This window comes from Nesoenas mayeri (assembly GCF_963082525.1).
Source record: "Nesoenas mayeri genome assembly, chromosome: 10".
NCBI lineage: Eukaryota > Metazoa > Chordata > Aves > Columbiformes > Columbidae > Nesoenas > Nesoenas mayeri.
Genome location: NC_137560.1, coordinates 6,784,548 through 6,803,686, shown reverse-complemented (window position 1 = coordinate 6,803,686; position 19,139 = coordinate 6,784,548). Strand labels below are relative to the sequence as shown.

The 19,139-nt window shown below is 54.5% G+C and overlaps 1 protein-coding gene across 1 annotated transcript; it reads left to right on the top strand.

Moving 5' to 3' along the window:
• Positions 1-2,592: 2,592 nt before the first annotated feature.
• Positions 2,593-17,745, top strand: DAG1 (dystroglycan 1; the record flags this gene model as incomplete). Its single annotated transcript, XM_080350686.1, has 2 exons — positions 2,593-2,874; positions 15,123-17,745. The coding sequence occupies 2 exons, from the start codon at positions 2,593-2,595 to the stop codon at positions 17,529-17,531; spliced, it is 2,691 nt and encodes an 896-aa protein (XP_080206812.1). The 3' UTR covers positions 17,532-17,745.
• Between the last annotated feature and the right edge of the window lie 1,394 nt (positions 17,746-19,139).

The following is a 19,139-nucleotide window of genomic DNA, read 5'->3' as shown; positions in this document are numbered from 1 at the left end:
GCAAGTTTGTTCTCAGATCTTCTGTTTGTGGGTTGGTTTTTTTTTTTCTTATCAGCTACTGAATTCCTCCTATACCTCCTGTGTGCTGCTTCCATATGCAGAGGCTGTTCTTCTGTAGATCTGCTAAAATGAAATTCTGAATTTGCGTGACCCCCAAGGCCTTCATGGCCAGTGCGTGAGTTGCTTGGCGGAGGGACACGTATCAGACGGGCAGGGTTTGTTGCCTGCTCTGATAATTGTTTCTGAAATGGGCAATGACTTCATCTTCCTCTCCTGCTTGCCACAGATATCAAAACCAGCTCCTTTCTGCCCAAATACTCCTCTCCGTCCAACAAAAACCGCCCCAGGCTGGATCCTGTCATTTGGCTGAGCAACACGGGGCCGCGCTGTGCAGGAGCTCCACTGCAGCTGTGACAGGGCCGGGACTGGCCTGAAGATGTGGTGCCAAACCCCTCCAGGCATCTTCACAGCTCCGTGTGGCTGTACCAGGGTGTCTGTCTGGTTGTCTGGGGCGTTTCTCCCCAGCTCAGCGTGGCCACATTTCCATGCTGATGGCATCTGGGCCCTGCAGCAGCCACGGGGCTGCCGGGTCCTGCTGCTGCCGCCGCCTTCCCCGCTGCTCCCAGCGAGTCCCTGCTCCTGCCTGTTCTCGCTATGCGGGGTGTGTTCTGGTCCCACATGCAGCAGGAGACACTGCTCACGGGACAAGGCATCATCACAGCCATCTCTTGTGGTTTCCAGCAGCGTTATTCTGCCTCTGCCATCTCTTGCCTTCTACTTGAGACAGGGTTTCTGTGATTGGCAGCGGTCAGATCAGATATCTGCTGTAGCCTGTGGTTATTGCCTTCAGCTCATAATTTCCACTACCCAAGCCCTCTTTGATAGCTGCGACTGCTGGCTGGGTCCGTTACCTTGGCGTGGGAGGTGCCAGCCCCTCTGCATGGGCGGTTTGTTGTGAAAAGGCCCATCAAGGGGTGAGAGTGCGCTAGTGCTTGTGTGCTGCCTCAGCTTCTCTAGACTGCAGGTTTTGGGGTAAGCAACCAAATCTTATCTTCTGTCATTCCTAGAGCCTGCTGTGGTAACCTTGGCTTGGTTGCCAGCACGGACAAGCCCTCTGCCTGCTTCTGCAAGCCCATGGTGAGCAACACACTCTTACCTGGCCGCAGGACAGCTCTTCGTGCTGCCCCGGGAGCTCTGCAAGGGCAGGACGCGGTGGGATTTCCCTTCCCACCCGCTCTGGCTCCGGGGTCTCTTGGGACAGTGTGATACAATGCAGCTTGAATGGGATAAAATAAATCAGAGTGTGCTCAGAGGACTGGGAGCCAGTGGTGAGGAGTTGGGCTGGGTTTGCTTTAGGAATTTGGAGCCGCTCCTCTCTCAGCCTGGACAAAGGCGAGTTTCAAGACACACGAGTGTCCGTCCTCCTGTCCTGCATGACCTGCTGCCCCGCTTGTTACCTGAGATCAGCGACAGAGAGCTGTGCTGGCTGCAAGCTGAGATGCCAGAGTGGGCAGCGTGGCTTCCCCAGGGCCCCAAATGGTGAGCGTGGCTTCCCCGGGGCCTCCTCGGTGAACCCCCTGGCTGTCCTGCAGACAGGCCGGGCAGAGGAACGGGGTGGCGCACACAGATCCGGGACTCCACACAGCCAAGGGAGGAGCGGTGAAGGAAATAACACACTGTAGGAAGAGAGGACAGAAAGGAGAGCTGTGACCCAGGGGACCAGAGGGAGGGCGAGGATGGGGAGGAAGCAAATGAAGGAAGAAAACAGCAAAGCAAGGGAGATCTGGAGGTGTTTCTTGGCAGAGCATGAGCCTGGGTGAGCTGGACGGCCTTAGTGGTGACAGACACAGTGTGTGTAGCTTACTGCAGTCTGAGTTTGGGGGGCATATTGCTGGCCCCAAAATGAAGTCTAAACATACTGGCTAATGCCAAAAGCTGGAACTGAGGGGGAGCTTGGCTCGTGGGTCAGAAGAGTAGAAGCGTCTGTTGTGCATCAAGTTGTTGATGGAGTACCAAGAGGTTTCTTGGGGTTTTCAGATAGGGTAACTGGCATTTAGAACCACTGATGCCGCAGCCTGGCTTCAGCTTGCCTGGAAAGGTCCTCTGTCACTGCTCTGCGCTCTCAGCTTCAGTTGTACCTGCCGAGGTGCTGTCTACCTCCTTGTGCCTATCTTGGGATGCTGTGGCTCCCAAGCAGCAAGAACATGGCAGCGTGCACGCAAAAGCAGGAGGATCTTGTTTCCCCAGAGAAGCTGCATGTCAGAAAAGGAGCTGAGAAGCTTTTGGTCTCTTTAATGGTGGTGATAACTCTTGCAGTTAAATAAAAATAAAGAAAAAACAAAACTAAAAGGGTAGCATGGCAGGGCGCCCTCTGTCCACTGCAAGGTGTGGGTGTGGGTGTGTGTGTGTGTGTGTGTGTTAGCAGCTGGCTTGGATATTGTGATAATGCCCTGACTTGGTTCCCGTTGTTTCCCCAGGTTCACAGGACTCCTAGGATGAGGCTGCTGTGAAGGACCGGCGGATCCCCTGCCCGCGCTGCCGCAGATTCCCCGCCGCCCCGTTCCGGCCAGAGCACCGTCGCCGCCGGGCAGAATGACTGTTGGGTGCCCCATGCAGCCCCCGTTCCTGGGGAGGACTTGGCTCCCCGTGCTGCTGCTGGCGGCCTCTGCTCACTGCCACTGGCCCAGCGAGCCGGCAGACGTGGTTCGGGACTGGGAACACCAGCTGGAGGCCTCCATGCACTCCGTGCTCTCGGACCTCCGTGAGGCCGTGCCGGCCGTGGTGGGCATACCGGACAGCTCTGCCGTGGTGGGACGCTTCTTCAGAGTCTCCATCCCCACGGATTTAATTGCTTCCAATGGAGAAATTGTCCAGGTGAGATGTGCCGTTCCCTGAGGTTCATTTTCTATTCTGTTCTCCCAGGAGTTGAGCCGGTCACCCCACTCATAGGCTGGGTCACGAGCAGACTTAAGGTTTTGTAGGACTACGGGAGAATGGTTTAAAAAAAAAAATCCTCACTTCACTGCAAAGTTCTTTCCTTACGTAATAATGAAGAGAGGAGACTTCTCAGGGGTGACCCATCGGGCTTGTTGGCTGTATTTAAACTGTGAAATACTCTGCCTCCGCAGTGATGGGCACAGTCCTAAGAAGATGTTGCCTTGGGGCCCGGGGAGCCACAGATTTCCTGCGCCTGCCGCTCTGACGCGCGGGGAGTTTGCTTCGCTGTGGTAACAAAACATTGCTGGACAAACAGACCTTGTTCTGCCAGCAGGGCTCTGGGCTGCCTTTGACACAGTCTCTTCTGACCTCGTCCCCGAGTCCTCTTGGGAAAGATGGGAGCCTTTCTCTTTATCCGACTTAAACACATGCTGCTGGTGCTGCAGATGCCTGAAATCTGACTTTTGGAGCTCATGCTCAGGGCAAGAAAGTGTCAGAATAGCCCAGAGGAGGGTGGGCACGCTACTGAAAATGCGCTTGCTCGTCTTTAGTCCTTTCCTGGGAGGGTGCTGAGAAGTTATCTTCTCAGTATCTGCTTGCCTGGATCGTGTGGAGTTCAGAAAATTCTGTTCTTAAACAGAATTACCTTCCAATCTTGGGATTTTTTTTCAAAGAACAAAATTGCAAAATAGTTTTAAAAATCCATTTTTAGAAAACATTATATAAAAGACAACCTTCTAGTGTGTCTCAGAAGATCAGAGTGAGAGGGAGATGGAGAGCAAGTCGGGAGAAAGTCTGACATCTCAGCTTCTCAACCCAGGCAGGATTGTTTTAGCTCTGCGTACTGTCACGCAGTTATCTCGATCCAAATATGTGATCCCGCTGGCTTCAGCGCGGGTGCCGGGACCGTGACGTGCCCGTGGTAGGCAGAAAATCTGAAGAATGCATCTGTTACCGACAGATGGTCAGATGGGGAGGAGGAAGGTGGTGGGTGAGCCCCTGGCTGGAGCAGTCGGAGAAGGGGCCGGGCTGGTTTTGGAGCAAAGGCTGTGACATTTAATTGTCCCTGCGGGCCAGGAGGCTGGCTCGGGGGGAGGTGGCGGTGCCTGCCCTGCTTTAACCACAGCAGCTTTCCTGAGCACGGGCACCTGTGTAGTGCTGGGCTGGAGCACTCTAGACGGGTGCAGCGAGCCCAAGGTCTGGTGTGTTTGGGATTTTGCATCGTAGTGGCTTGTTCTGGTGTCGTCTAATGGCAAGAACAATTTTCAGTGTTTGTATACCACCACAGCTTCCTCTGTCTCCTTTTCTGGGCACAAAAGCCACCTGTAATAGCTGCAGGAAAATCCTGCTAGATTATTTTAACCCCACCTGATAGCTTTGAGCAATACCTCTGCGGCTCTGGACATGAGGCATGTTTGGGAACACCAGCAGGTCCCTGAAGAGCTTTGCATGGAGCAGGACCCAACAGTTGCTGGTCATGTGTAGTTCAGCAAATGCTGGGAGCGATTTTCACACTTGACAGTGGGTTTGCCCAGATGCACGTTGCATCTGTTCACCTTGAAATTGATTTTTAAAAGTACAGCAGGCTGACTTAGCCAGCGTCTCTGGGAGGGCTGGTTTGAGAACGTGCTGGCTGCGGAGCACGGCTGACCTTTGCTGTGGGGACTGGATGCCTGGCTCACGAGAACTGCGTGGGCAGTGTTGGGTGCTGGGGTGCATTTTTGTTGTGCTGGAAACTTTCAGGGCAAGTCACTCTTGTCTTTTTCCCAGGCTGCCTTGCACTTCTCAGCCGGAGCAGTATAAGCGTGACACTTCTGGGTCTGGCTAACTGCTGTGCTTAAACTGTAATAAGAAAGAGTAAGGACTGTGCCTTCTGAGGTGAAGCACTGGCTCAGGGTTTACAATGAGACGGGGTTGCCTATACGCAGACCGCTTAAATTTCTAAGAAATTGGCTATTATTTAATTCAGTTTAAAAAAAGCTGACAGTTGATGCCCCCAAGTTCCCAGGAGCTTCCCATCTGGAGCCTGAAGAAGGTGTGATGGCTTCATTTCTAGATAATTCCCACCCATTATTTCTGGGCTCAGTTTGTTTGGTGGCGGGGGAATCGCCTTGAAGCTGCTTCTCAGATCCCCTCCCTGCTTGTTAGCAGATTCCAGCCAGCCGTAGACAAAATACTTTTCTCTGCAAACTTGGTTTGTGGGCTGGAAACAATGCCAGGCATCTGCAGCGTGGCGGGGGAGTGCCGCGGGCACATCTGCATGGACACGGGGCTCTGGGCACAGGTACGAGCTCCTGGGAGCCATCGCCGGCGTTTCCATGCCACCCTCAAGCTGCTCGAGAACAGGTGAGGTTTTTGTGGTTAAGTACAAAAGCAAGTTTATTCTAATGCACTCAGGGAGCAAGTCAAGGTGCCAAGGTGGACACACAGTAAATGAGTAAAAAAAACTACCTCATGTCTTAATTTCAGCGTCTGGTTTTCACATTGCTCAGAGCCAGCTGTCAGCAGGGCTTTGTGGCCATTGTAACTCATGGCTGGCAACTAGAAACCCCCGTTGCCTGTGCCTTGGTTGCTGAGCAGGTGTGATAAGCTGGGTCAGGCATTAACGTGTCCTCTGAAGGGCGGCTGCAGCTTGCAGGTATTTCAGCTGTTGGATTTGGGGGCAGGTCAGCCCAGACACTGTCCTCTAATCTTCCTCATCACTGCAAGATTGCTCTCCTGGTGTCTGAAGGTGTTTTGGACACAAACGCTCTTTGCTGTGCCTTCCCAAAAAAGGGTTAACACCCTGCTACAGCTGCGTTTGACACCAAAACCTTGCCATTTTTACAAGGGTTGAGTTAAAACATTCGATCTCCCCCCGTATCGTACACCCCTATTGCCATGCATAACGGAGGTGCTGGGGCTGGTCCCCGTGGTCAGTCGTCACTGCCTGACCCTCTCCTACCCCATTTCCACCCACGGCTGTTCCGAGTCTGACCCGTCACCTCTCAGCTGTGTCCTGTTGTTGGAGAACAGGTCATGCGGGGACCAAAGACTAGGTTGGATTTCCCGTTCCTGCCAGTTCCATTGGAAGCTGCTCCAGAATCTGGCTGCTCTGATTAAAAATGCAGCTTCTAGCCTAAATTTAGAGATGGGTAGAAATATTTATATGTGCTGCCCTTTAGCTTAAATCAATTCTACCTTCATAATATTTACTTCCTTTATGTATTTATAACTGACAGGCATATTCCCCTGTCTTGATTTTTATTTGGTTAAGCAAGGAGCCTCTTTAGTCTTTTTCATAAAATAAGCTTTCTTTTCCTCTCCTCATCTCTGCAGCTGTCTTCTGCACCTCTTCCAGCTTGAGTTTATTTTTCTTATGTTTGCGTGAGCACATATACTCCAGATGAAATTTTACCAGAGGCTCTCATAAAGGCATCAGAACTTCCTTTTCTCATCTATAAATAACCTTTTTTTTTTTTTAATATATCCTACAATTGTTTGCTTTTCCATATCTGCCTTGCTTTGGCTCGGACATCTTGCCATCAGCTGAAATATCCAGGTCTGTAGTTTTTTCTGCTTCCAGTCGTTGAGGTCCCAGAAGAAGACACGAGGCAAGGCACGGGATCGTTGATTTGCGCTGCCGATCTTGGTCTCCGTGAGATCTGCCAGTCCCATCTCCAAGGTTGTCCCATTTTTCTTGTACAAAAATGTAAGCCTCCCGTTGCTGTCTGGGTGATAACACAAATAATGGAGGTGAGGACAGTGACACTGGTGTCACTCTGTCCGCACTGGGGATGGTGGCTGGTCTCCACCCATCCCACCTGCAGGACACCCTGGCACAGACCGGGAACGCTGACACTGGCCTTGGCCCACGACAGAAGCAGCTCACAAACGACATTGACCTGGTCATCACCTCCATCCTGCACACAGGACGTGCGTTGGACTTGGTGCAGAAACTGTTGTAGAAAGTACCTGGCATTTGAGCCGTCGCACAATCCGATATCCTAAATGTAGATGTCCGCTGTATACAAAGACGTGCCATTTCATGGCTTTTGTTTGAAGGTGGGTCTGTAAGATATGCTGGAAGGAGAGAAATCCGCCGTGTGCACTGCTTCCCGAGGCACATCCCCACACAAGCAGGGGATTTGATGTGTGTTCCTTGAAGGCACATAAAGCTGCTGACCTGGGCGTGGGATGGGTGGATGGATCCCACGGAGCAAATCTGCTCAGGTTCATTGACCGATGCTGAGAAGGTCTCAGGTGAGCACAGCTAAGTCTTAGTGTTCTTGGCTGTTCTTTTGTTTCATTTTGTAGTGCACCATCTCAGCGGTGCTTTGTTGGGAAGACAGATAAAACACGTAGCAAGGGCCCCAAGAAGCTGTATGCAAACAGAGCTGGTGGCAAGTGATTAGCACACCTGAATTAACTCACACGGCTGATGTATGTGGTGCAGCTGTGCAGTGGGTTTGTCCTGTGCAGTGGGTTTGCCCTGTGCAGTGGGTTTGTGGGGTTGTCGAGCACTGGATGTTAATCTGTGCAAAAAGGAGTCCTGCTTTCCAAGCAGGAGCCTGATTTTTCCAGTGGTTGTTCTATTTGCCGTCTGTTTAAGTGGCTTTTACTGAACAGCTTTATTCTGATCAGACTCCAGGGACCTTGTTTTCTAAACAGGATCTGCAGGGTTGGGTTGCAGGAGTCCTGACATCTCGTCCGTGCTGCCGGGGCTGTCCCACACACCTCAGCCCTGCTCCCACCCAAAGCGAAGGGCTGGCTATTGGCAACCAGCCTGCAGTGCCAGGATGCTCCGTTTCAGGCAACAAAACTATGAAATACTGACTTGTTTATTTTCTTCTCTTGCAATGATCCTTATTCCAGAGAGTTTGAACTGAACGTGAATTTTCAAGTGGCATTCCTCAAAGGAGGAAGACAAGCAAAGAGCACTCCCGAAGAGCCGTGTCATCACTCTGGGTATCTTAAAAGGCTCTTTGTGTCGAAGCGTTTGAGCTTCACCTCGTCCCTGGGGTCGCCAGTTTTCTTGCACTTTGCCTACCCAGAAGGTGTAGCAACAGCGGCTGTTTAGAGGGGAGCGCGCTGGGATAAATGGCAGCGCCTGGAACAGGTCCAGGCAAAGGACTTCTCGGGCAGGGCTTTGCTCAGCTGCCATGCTGCAATCTCATTGATAAGATGGGTTGATAAGATTTCGGCTGGGGGTTCAGGGGGCTGCTTATCTTTTTCCTGCAGCAAGACCGTGTCGGGGAATTTGGCATTTTCAGTGCACGCTTAGTAACAAGCTCTGAATTTGGAGGAGTGGAAAATGTGACTCAGTCTTATTATAAACTTAGCTTTTCACCCGGGCTGGGAAGTTCCTTGTTTTGTCCTGCTCTTAGGGGTCCTTGCCCTGAGCATGCGGGGAGACTGAAGAATGCGACAGTGGGGAGAATCCTTCGGCAGAGCCGAGCTGAGCTGGCAGGACCCGACTTGCCTTCCCTCGCCGCGCTCCCCGGTGCCGGCTTTCCCGCAAGCTGCTGATGGCAGGAATAAATTGCCAGGGCTGGTGAGCTGCGCGGCGGCAGCGCTAAACCCCCAGCACTTGGCATCCCTGCTGTGTGGTATTTTTGCTTCCCTTTGGCCTTTCGCTTATAAAAAGTCGTGCTGAAAGAAGAGCCTGGCTGAACTTTTTTTTCTAAAGCCGTTTGAGGCTTTTCCTGCCCCCCGAACAAGGGGGAAAGCGGGGTGTGGGCAGCCCGTGCTGACCCCGGCCCTGGCGCGGGCGGCTGCTCCTTCCCGCTCCAACAATAAGGCTAAACAAATCCTTCCAAGCTGCTTGCATGGGCCGATGAAAGGAGGATTTCTTGGGACACTCAATGTTTTGTAGTGACCTCCCCGTGAAACAGCTGTTGTGTTCCCTTGCCCAGGCAGAGTGGGACGCTGAATGGTGCCCTTATAGCAAACACAGAGGCACATCTGGGAGAGAAGCCGTCATGGTAGGAGTATGCGAGGACGGCATGAGCTGGGCGTAGCTGCTCAGCCAGCGCTGTTCCGAAGCCATTTTGCTGATGGTGGAGAAGTTGGTGAGACAAAGCATCGCCCTTCAGGGAGGCTGTAGCCGCGCAGCACAGCCCTGCGCTCCGCGGAGGAGAGGGGATGCTTTGTGTGCGTGAGGCTTCGCTCGCCTGTTTAACGGCTGGAAAATGCAGATTAGCGGCAAACACATGAACTTCTTGTTCAGGTTTTCATGAGCATGTAGAAGTAGAGCAGCGACTTCAAGTAGCTTTGGCACCTGGCCCTTCGGGGACTGAAGTTTGAACTGGAAGTCGAGGGCCGGGACCTGTGATCCAGCCTCTGCAGCCTTGCTCTCCCCGAGCTCAGCTTTCGGAGCTGAAACGTTTGATTTTTTTCTAAGGCGACAGCTTCGGTGCACAGGGGCGTTCAGGAAGAGCTCTGCAGGGCTTTCACTGGGACCAGCTGGAATGTGGGGTTAGTTTGACCATCCTGCCCTGTGCACAGAGGAAGCACCAATTACTGGCTGTTCCCTTATAGCGTTTGGTCTGTGAACAGAGGTGATGAGCTCCTGCTGGCTGTGAAGACTCAGGTCACCAAGGCTGACGTACTTCTGAGAACCAGTCAAGCCTATGGGCTGTTTTTAGACTTTCAGGGGCAGATGCGTCTGCATGAAATGTCCTGGAGCAGCTTGTTTTTGTCCATGAGTTCCTGCACTTTGGTGCGAGGCGTGCAGGAGAGCAGCGTGGGCTGAGGGTACCCCACAGCTCCGCAGGATCGCGGTCCCCTCCGTGGGGAAGCGCGTGTGCTGCGATTCACCCCGCTCGCTGTGCCAGGGAAATGCAACTTTCCTTTCTGCAGGCTGAGCTTTCCCGTGGCACAGCACTATGCCCTGGCACCAAGGCTGTGCCCAGCAAGTGGAGACTCCGAGAGGTGTCCGTTCTCCTTTTAGCACTGTTTTCTGGGCTTTGTGTTTCTAGGCAAGACCCATCTATGTCCTCCCTAGCTTGTAATTCTGCTGTATTTGAGGCAAGGAGGGGGGAAGTTGGATTGAAGGCTCCCTGTGTTATCTGGTTGCACAGAGGTGAGCGTCCCTGTCAGGGCTGCTCCTTGGGGCCAGACTCATGGCCATTGTGATCTGAGGTTTGTCACCTCCTGCCCTGAGCTGTCGTGTTCCCCAGCCCGATGCAGCCACATCTCCTTCTGCAGGACCTGCACGGAGCAGCAGTACCCAGATGCTTTGGCTGCACTTCAGGCACTGGCTCTTATCTTCGTGTTGGTGAAGAAGAGGAGCACAGAGCCTACTTCCCAAAACGAGGGCTTCATCCTCTGACTGGGGCCCCACGTTCTCATCCCTTCTCTTGGCCCCAGATGGGCTGTACCAGCACCACGAACCATTGCAGTGCCTGTGGTTCCAGCAGCGCTGTGGCACATGTGGAACCCGTGTCTCTGCCATCACACGTGAGACAAGTCAGCCCAAAATCTGCCTGCCACCATCTCTGGTTTCACCATCTGTTGCTTCTGCTGCCAAAACTGCCCAGTGCTGCTACGTTAGCAGGGGGTTAAGATGAAGCTGGATTTAGACAAACAGCTTAGGTTTGACTCTTTCTCTGCAGCTGTATTTGCATTTGAATTGTCTCTTGGTTTCCATTTTCTCTCCCCTGCCCAGCTGGTTAATTGCTCGCAGGAGCCTGAGGCTGCAGACTTGGTTTAACAGCGGTTAGGTCAGCGTGCTGGAGCACGGTTCAGCTGCCGGCTGTTCAGGTGCTGGGAGGGCTCAGCCGGGGTACTTTTCATTATTGGCCGTGTGTGTTCGGGTAACGCCGAAGGAGCAACCCAGAAGGGGACTCTGTCGCACCGTGAGTTGTCATCAGTAATTATACTCCAAATAAAATCCTTGGCACGGGGTCGGTGTCTCACAACAGCTGGACGCAGGAGGGGACGGGGGCGGTGGGAGACCTGGCACAGCCCAAAAGCAGTGATTTTTTTTTATTTTAGGGCTGATTTGGAGGGGCAGAGAAAGGAGCCGAGTCCTTCATTGTGGTGTACTAAATGGAGACCTGTAGCAGGATCATACGGTACCTGGCTCCTGGTGAAGGACTCACCACCTCCTTTTTGGAGGGTTCATGGGGAGGAGGAGGACTAAATTCTTAGAGGATTAGCGGGCACTCTGGTAGGCAGGAATGCGGTTTTTGCCTGAATTCCCTCGGAGGCAGCAGTTTTGCTGGCTGCTCCTTTGCTTATCTTTTGTCTTGTTGGCTAAAGGGCTTTCAGATCTAAGTTCAAAAAAAAGAATTCAAACCAAGCTATCTTCTTTCATGAGCTGACTGCTCTTGGCTGGCCTAAAAATAACAGGCCATGTATATCCGAAAGGACTTTGTGAACAAGGTCTTCAAAACCAGCCAGACCACTGTGTGTATTTAAAATCTCAAACATGGCTAATTTTTTTAATGGTGTTCAGTACACTGCCGGGCTTGTGTAATCTTTACCCGATAAGCGTTCATTTACAATTATCGCAAATAATGGGAAAACAAAGGCGGCCTTCTTTTTCTTGAGCAACGGAAGAGTTATTTTGAAACCAGAGGGGGAAATGACAGGGCTTAAGGCTGATATTTATTGCCTACATAGAAAACTGGGAAACTTTTAACATGAAAACTAGAGATCCCAAATGATTAACTATGTGTAGCCTTACCACATACCTTTGAAGCAATATTTGAAGGAAACATTGCAAGAACAGAGTCCAGGGCTCCCCCCTTCACACCACACAAACACGGCAGCCACCGTGACCAGGACGGACCCACAGCGAGGGCTCCGCTGCTCCGTGTTCATTTAGGATCAAGGATTTTTATTCAGTCTGATAACTGCTTTGATTATCTAATCTTGCTGGGCTCTTCCTTGCTCATGCAAGCACGGATGGGTTTCGATGCCAGGGCAGCAGCTGTGCTCAGCGCGGAGCCGTGGCATCCAACGCCTGGGACTTGCTGCCGTCCCGAAGATTTCCCAGGGGAGGCACAGGCATCTTCATGGGTTTCATAGGCATAATTCACAGAAATTTGATTTTATTAATCACCTCTTGCAGAACCCTTAGAAGCAGTTCTCATCTCCTTACAGGTTGAATACAGCTGAACTAGCTCAGCTCTTTTTAAATCAAGTTTAAGTGGCTTCATAACTGTTTTGCAGCACTGGCATCTCTGTTAGAACAAGTTGTCCCAGTAGGTGGTTGCCTAGCCTGGTTTTCAATGCGAATCTTTCTAGCTGCAGTTTCATTTTCTAGCATGTGCCCGTAAGAGCGCGAGCTCAGATGTAAATTTTAGCTTAGAAATGGGTTTCCAAGAAGAAGTATTCAGACTGGCCTGTGCCTCCCTCACTGTCCTGTTTGCACATGGGGTTGGCCACCTTTCCTGCGTGAGTCTGGCAATTGAACATAGGAGCACACACGATTGAATAGAGAACCTCCTTGTGACGTGAGATTAAAGTTAGCGCTGTGCCCGGGGCGGAGGGAGCATGCATTTAACCACTCAATATTAAGTTTTTATTCTTCTTGACTGTGTAAGCCTCAACCATGCTGTGGCTTTGTCCCAGCTCCTGGTTCTGTCCCTAACCTGCACCCAGCCCTGCCGTTCCTCCTCCCCGGGGGCTGATTTTGGCACATGGGGGCAAAAAGCAGCACCATCCAGGTCCTGATGTAGATGCTGGATCGCACTGGGTGCTGTCCTGGCATCTCTGGTTTTAGTGAGTGCAACAAAATTCCACTTTCTTTAAAGGAACACAAGTGCAGGTCGACCCTTGTTCTGGCCGGGCAGGAGCAGCCCCTGCCTTTGTTCTCCCTGGCAGCAGAGGTGCCAAGGATGGACAATTTGGTCCTTTGTTCCCGCAGGAGGGAGGTTTGGCTCCTGTGCCCGTCTCAGGTGAAGGGCTGGGGTAAAAGCAGCTCCTGTTCTTGATGTGCGGGGAGCGAGTGTGTGCAAAACTCCCTGGGTAAACAGCCAGGCCGAGGGGAGGGGTGTCCATGTCTCGTTGCCTCGGTTCAGGTGGCGTACGTGGGCGTGTGGGGCCCGTGGGGCGGCTCTCCAGGTGGTGTAAGCAGGAACCATGATTTCCTGCTGTCGGATATTGCTGCTCAGGAGTTAACTAGAAGCTGTGCTAACAGCTTTAAACTCTGCTCTACAAACTGTACCCAGCGTGTCTCATGATGTGCTCTCCAGCTTGTCCAGGCTGGCGGGACACGGGGCTGATCCCGTGCAGAGCGCAGGAATGAGGGTGTTGCCCCTGCGGTCATGGCCGAAACCCTCTGCAGCTCTTGCACAAAACCTTTCTCCTGCTGCTCTCGCCAGAAGACTTTCAGGTGCTACGTTATCCTTGCAGAGCTGCGCATCCAGACCCTTCAGTGTGCTGAGACCCGCGGCGAGGGGTCTGTGAGCCCCCTGCCCTTTGGTGTGCTGCATGGATCCACCTGCGGCAGGGAGCGGGAGAGGGCCCCGAATTCGCCACCTGCACAGTGGTGCAGCTCTGGCCACGGCTCTGTGCATGCCAGGGGCTCTCCCCAGCACGGCCGGACCGGGCGAGTCCAGCCCCAGCTCTGCGCCGGCACGTTGCCTTGCGAAGCTCCTCACTCAGCTTTGCGTTTGGATAAATTATGAAACATGTATGAGCTTTACAGAATTGCAGAGTAACCCAAGCACCCTTTCGGGAGGCGCACAGCTCTGCAATGAGCCCAGAGCCTTGACCAGGCTCTGTCTCTGTGGGCCCCAAAAAGTTCTGTTTGCTTTGAGTGGGAGGAGATAGCTCGTGGCGAGCCCTGGGAAGCCCAGCCAGGGCAGGCAGCACACGAGGCCCTGCTGCCTGCAGCTGCGGTGCTGCCAGGCCCTGTGCTGGGAGCGCTGGTAGTGAATTCCCGGGGAGGCACTTTCCAAAACGCCTCCGAGCCCAAGGAGGTGGCGAAGCTCAAGTTACTTGTCCCAGGGTATGTAAAGCCCTGGGAAATGTCACAGCCCACCGAGCTGGCAGCGTCACTCCTTCAACCCATGATCAGCAAGCAGTTGTAGCGCAGACAGACAGACAGACATCAGTTCATGGGAACGTGGGGAGGGGATCCAAGGTGGGAAGAGAAGGGTGGGCTCAGAAAGCACAAACAGATAAACTGGGAAGCAAAGGCAGCTGCTGGGGTTGCTGCTGCTCCCCTGTACCCTATGGAAACGCCATTGCTGTGTAGGCTTCCCCTGCGGCTGGGCTGCACGGTTTGAAGGGAAAGCTTGAGCTCTCAGACTGCACTTGGCCAAGCTGTGCCACAAGCTGTGTGAAAAAGCAGCATTGCTGTTGAGGCAGTAAATAGTGCGTTGGAGTCCTGACGAGCCTGCAGTCCGGGCCAAAGCTGCCCGTTGTTTCTAGTCTGCAGAAGCAAGTTGCTATGTGAAGTGAAATCCGTCATTTTGAGCTAACTCTCAGCATAAAGCCAGGCTGGCACGCTGTCCCGTCTGGTGTCCAGCAGCGCCCCAGCCCCTTGCCACGTCCCTGCCTGCCCGCACTGCCCATTGCAGCCCTGGGGTGACGGATGTCAGGTTTGCTCCCCTCCCTTGCTGTTCCTCTGGCCGTGCAGGAGGATGCTGTGTTTTAGGCAGTGGTGCAGCACTCGGGATTTGCTGCTGTGCTGCAGCCGGGTGGGGGCCTCGGCTGCGGTTTGCCGGCTTCGGGCCCCTCCAGCTCATCCTGGCTGCTGGGGCAGCGGGACGAGGCTGAGAGTTAACAGCGAATGTACGTTCTGTGGAGCTGCTGGAGCAGTGGGCTTGCAGGGTGGGATCGGGTGAGGAGGGCAGCGAGATGGCAGGGGTGGGCGAGGAGGAAGAGGGAGCAGGAGGAGGGCAGTTGTTGGATCACTGAACTTCACCCTCAGCTTCATAGCTGTCCCTGTGACTTGGACTCCCCTTCTGCCCTCGAGAAAATAGACCACTTGTGATTAGTGGTTGCACAGGAAGTGCTAGAGAGCTGGTGGCTGCAGGTGAGGGACCTTGGCAGGACTTGCTGACCACCCATGGCTCCTTTAGCCCATTGGGACCAGCACACCCCGCAGAGCTCATCCTTGCCACCGTGCAGAGGAGACATGGGCACATGTCTAGTTTTTTTCTTTAATCCTTTAAATTAAGTATTATTGCTGCTAGAACCTGTCCTAATGCAGTACTTCTAAAAGCATCTTCTCTCTCCCTTGGTAGATCTCGGAAGCTGGGAAGGACTCCTTGCCTTCTTGGTTGCACTGGAACGCGGAGAGCAGCTCCCTGGAAGGGCTTCCCCTTGACACGGACAAGGGCGTCCACTACATCTCGGTGACCACGCTGCAGCCCTTCCCCAACGGGAGCTACGTGCCGCAGACCGCAAACGTCTTCTCTGTTGAGGTCCACCAAGAAGACCACAACGAGCCTCAGTCGGTGCGAGTGGCCGTCCAAGACACGGGTGACGCGGCGCCATTCGTGTGTGGCTCGGAAGAGCCGGTCACTATCCTGACCGTCATTTTGGATGCCGACTTAACAAAAATGACACCAAAGCAGAGGATTGAACTCTTAAACAGAATGAGAAGCTTCTCAGAGGTGGAACTTCATAACATGAAGTTGGTTCCTGTTGTAAATAACAGACTTTTTGACATGTCAGCCTTCATGGCTGGACCGGGAAATGCGAAGAAGGTGGTGGAAAATGGGGCCTTACTCTCCTGGAAACTGGGATGTTCTCTGAGCCAAAACAGTGTCCCCAACATCAGCAAGGTGGAGGCTCCAGCTAAGGAAGGAACCATGTCTGCTCGCCTCGGCTACCCTGTTGTTGGCTGGCACATTGCTAACAAGAAACCTCACCTCCCAAAGAGGATGCGGCGGCAGATCAACGCCACCCCCACGCCCCTCACTGCCATTGGGCCGCCCACCACTGCCGCGCAAGAACCACCGGCCAGGATCGTCCCCACCCCGACATCGCCCGCCATCGCGCCTCCCACGGAGACAACAGCACCCCCCGTCCGGGAGCCCATACCGCTGCCCAGGAAGCCCACGGTCACCATCAGAACGAGAGGCCCCATCGTCCAGACCCCCACTCTGGGGCCGATCCAGCCAACCAGGGTCACAGAAGGCACCGGCACGGCCTCGGTGCCGATTCGCCCCACGATGCCTGGGTACATTGAGCCCACAGCGGTGATGACACCGCCCACAACCACCACCAAGAAACCCAGAGTTTCCACTCTGAAGCCAGCCACTCCATCCACGACGGATTCCTCCACAGCGACAACACGAAGACCTACTCGAAGACCCAAAACACCCCGTCCCACGAAGCCTCCCAGCACCACCAGATCCCCCATCTCCAAGCTGACAACGGCCTCCCCGCCGACCCGCGTGCGCACCACAGCCAGCGGGGTCCCCCGGCCCTGGGAGCCAAATGAGCCGCCCAAGCTGACAAACCACATCGACAGGGTTGATGCGTGGGAGGGCACCTACTTCGAGGTTAAAATCCCATCAGATACTTTCTACGACAAGGAAGATACCACCACTGACAAGCTGCAGCTGACCTTGAAGCTGAAGGAGCAGCAGATGCTGGAGGAGAATTCGTGGGTGCAGTTCAACAGCACCAGCCAGCTGATGTACGGCATGCCAGACCGCAGCCACGTCGGGAAGCATGAGTACTTCATGTACGCCACCGACAAGGGCGGGCTCTTCGCCGTGGATGCTTTCGAAATCCACGTCCACAAACGCCCCCATGGGGACAAGTCTCCAGTGAAGTTCAAGGCCAGGCTGGAAGGGGACCACAACGCGGTGGTGAACGACATCAATAAGAAGATCATGCTGGTGAAGAAGCTGGCTCTGGCCTTTGGCGACAGGAACAGCAGCACCATCACGGTGCAGGACATCGCCAAAGGCTCCATTGTGGTGGAGTGGACAAACAACACGCTGCCGCTGGAGCCCTGCCCCCGGGAGCAGATCCGGACTTTGAGCAAAAAAATTGCAGATGACTCTGGCGGGCCGAGCCCGGCTTTCTCCAACGTCCTGCAGCCCGAGTTCAAGCCCCTGAACGTGTCGGTGGTCGGCTCGGGCAGCTGCAGGCACATCCAGTTCATCCCCGTGACGAAGGACGGAAGGGTGATCTCGGAGGCGACACCGACGGTGGCAGCGGGCAAAGACCCCGAGAAGAGCAGCGAGGATGACGTGTACCTGCACACGGTCATCCCTGCCGTGGTGGTGGCCGCCATCCTCCTGGTGGCCGGCATTATCGCCATGATCTGCTACCGCAAGAAGAGGAAAGGGAAGCTGACCATCGAAGACCAGGCCACCTTCATAAAGAAAGGCGTCCCCATCATCTTCGCCGATGAGCTGGACGACTCCAAGCCCCCGCCGTCCTCCAGCATGCCCCTCATCCTCCAGGAGGAGAAAGCCCCGCTGCCCCCCCCAGAGTACCCCAACCAGAGCATGCCGGAGACCACGCCGCTCAACCAGGACACCATCGGGGAGTACACGCCGCTGCGGGACGAGGACCCCAACGCGCCGCCCTACCAGCCTCCCCCCCCCTTCACCGCACCCATGGAGGGGAAAGGCTCCCGCCCGAAGAACATGACCCCGTACAGGTCCCCACCGCCCTACGTCCCCCCATAACGACCCGGAGGCTCTCGGGGGGAGAAGGGGCCTCCAGCTCCACACCGGTGCTGTCTGTGGGCCGGCAGCCCCCTCGCCAGCCGGGAACCCCAAACCCCAGCCGGCCCTCCCCGGCTGTGCCCGCCGCACCGGAGCACTCGCGGGACTCGCGGGGACACTTGTTTTATTTTTGCCTAACAAGCTTTGGTTTTATTTTATTCATAGAAAAAAAAAATCTCGGCTCAAACACGCCTTCCCGGTGGCCGGGGCTTCTGGCCGGGGCGGAGGCGGCGGGCGGGGAGGGGGGACGGGGGTTCGGGTCGGGGTCGGGGTCGGGAGGCGCAGGCAGCACTGGGGTAGCACTCTGGGTCTCCGCTGTTTGCCTTTAACACTAACTGTACTGTTTTTTCTATTCACGTGTGTCTAGCTACAGGACGTAACATGAAAGGTAGCCTAAAAATAATTAAATTCAAGGGACTTTCTGAAGTCGATGTTTTTAAGTTTTTACATTTAATCTGTTGTTTACCTAAACAGGGGTGTGTAGTTTTGGGGAGGGGGCGGGCAGTGCTGTGCTGCAGGCGAGCTCCAGGGGCGATGTGGGGCTGGTTACGGGGAGCCCCTCGGGGACAGCCACCCTCCTCCTTGGGGGATCGGTTGCTTGGTTCTGGGGTTGATTCTTTTACTATATTTTTTTTTAATCAAAGAAATCCTGTTTTTCTCACACATCACAAAATAACCATCGGTTGGGTCGGGCTGGCTGGGGGTGGCTCAGCTCGGGGGGCCGAGCCCTGTGCTGTGACGGCTTCCTGACGAGCGCGGGGGTCGGGGTGCGCTTTTTTGGGCAAAATCCCCTCCCCATCGGGTGTGTTAGCGATGGGATTGTTTGCTCTGCCTCGTCCTGGGTGGGAGCGGTGCCCGAGCAGCCGCGCTGGCTCTGGCCCTGGCCCTGGCTCTGCCCGCACGGCTGCTCCTGCTGCTCCGCACCCGATGCTGTTGGAAAAGTTTAAAAGTTGGGGGGTGGGGGGAGAAAAAAACAAATAAATAAAAAGCTACAGGAATAGATAATAGTAAAAAAAAAAATCAGTGAACTCTCAAATCTAATTTTTTACTAAATTTTTGATACAGCCTCAAATTGTTTTATTAAAAAAAAAAGGACTGAAAACCCGGTGTGCCGCTGCCAGCAGTTTGTACGAGCGAAGCGCCCGGTACCGGCTCCCGGGACTCCCCGCCCCGCCCAGGCCGCCCCCCGCCCGCCCGTTCCTTCACTTTGTAGATGTTGTTTTTCTCTCCTCCGCTCACTCACGTTACCGTTGGGTTTATTGTGTTTCCCCGGGGGCACGTTCGGGAGCAGCGATCACCCGGTGCGACGGGGGGTCCCGCCGCACCCCGCAGTGCCCGCCCCCAGCACCGGGCGGGCGGGGGCTCCCCGTCCGCTTGCGGGGTGTCTCCGGGGGCTCTCCCGGGCCCCTCGGTGCCGGCCGGGAGGGAGGCGGGGGGGCGGGTGGGACCGGGGGGCGCTCGCTCCTCCCGGCCCGCTGTGCTGTCGGTGTCGCGGGGGCGGTTGCCGCGTTGTGTAACGGGCCGTGTGTCGGGTCAATAAACCGTGTGCTTTGCCCCGCGCTGCCTCTG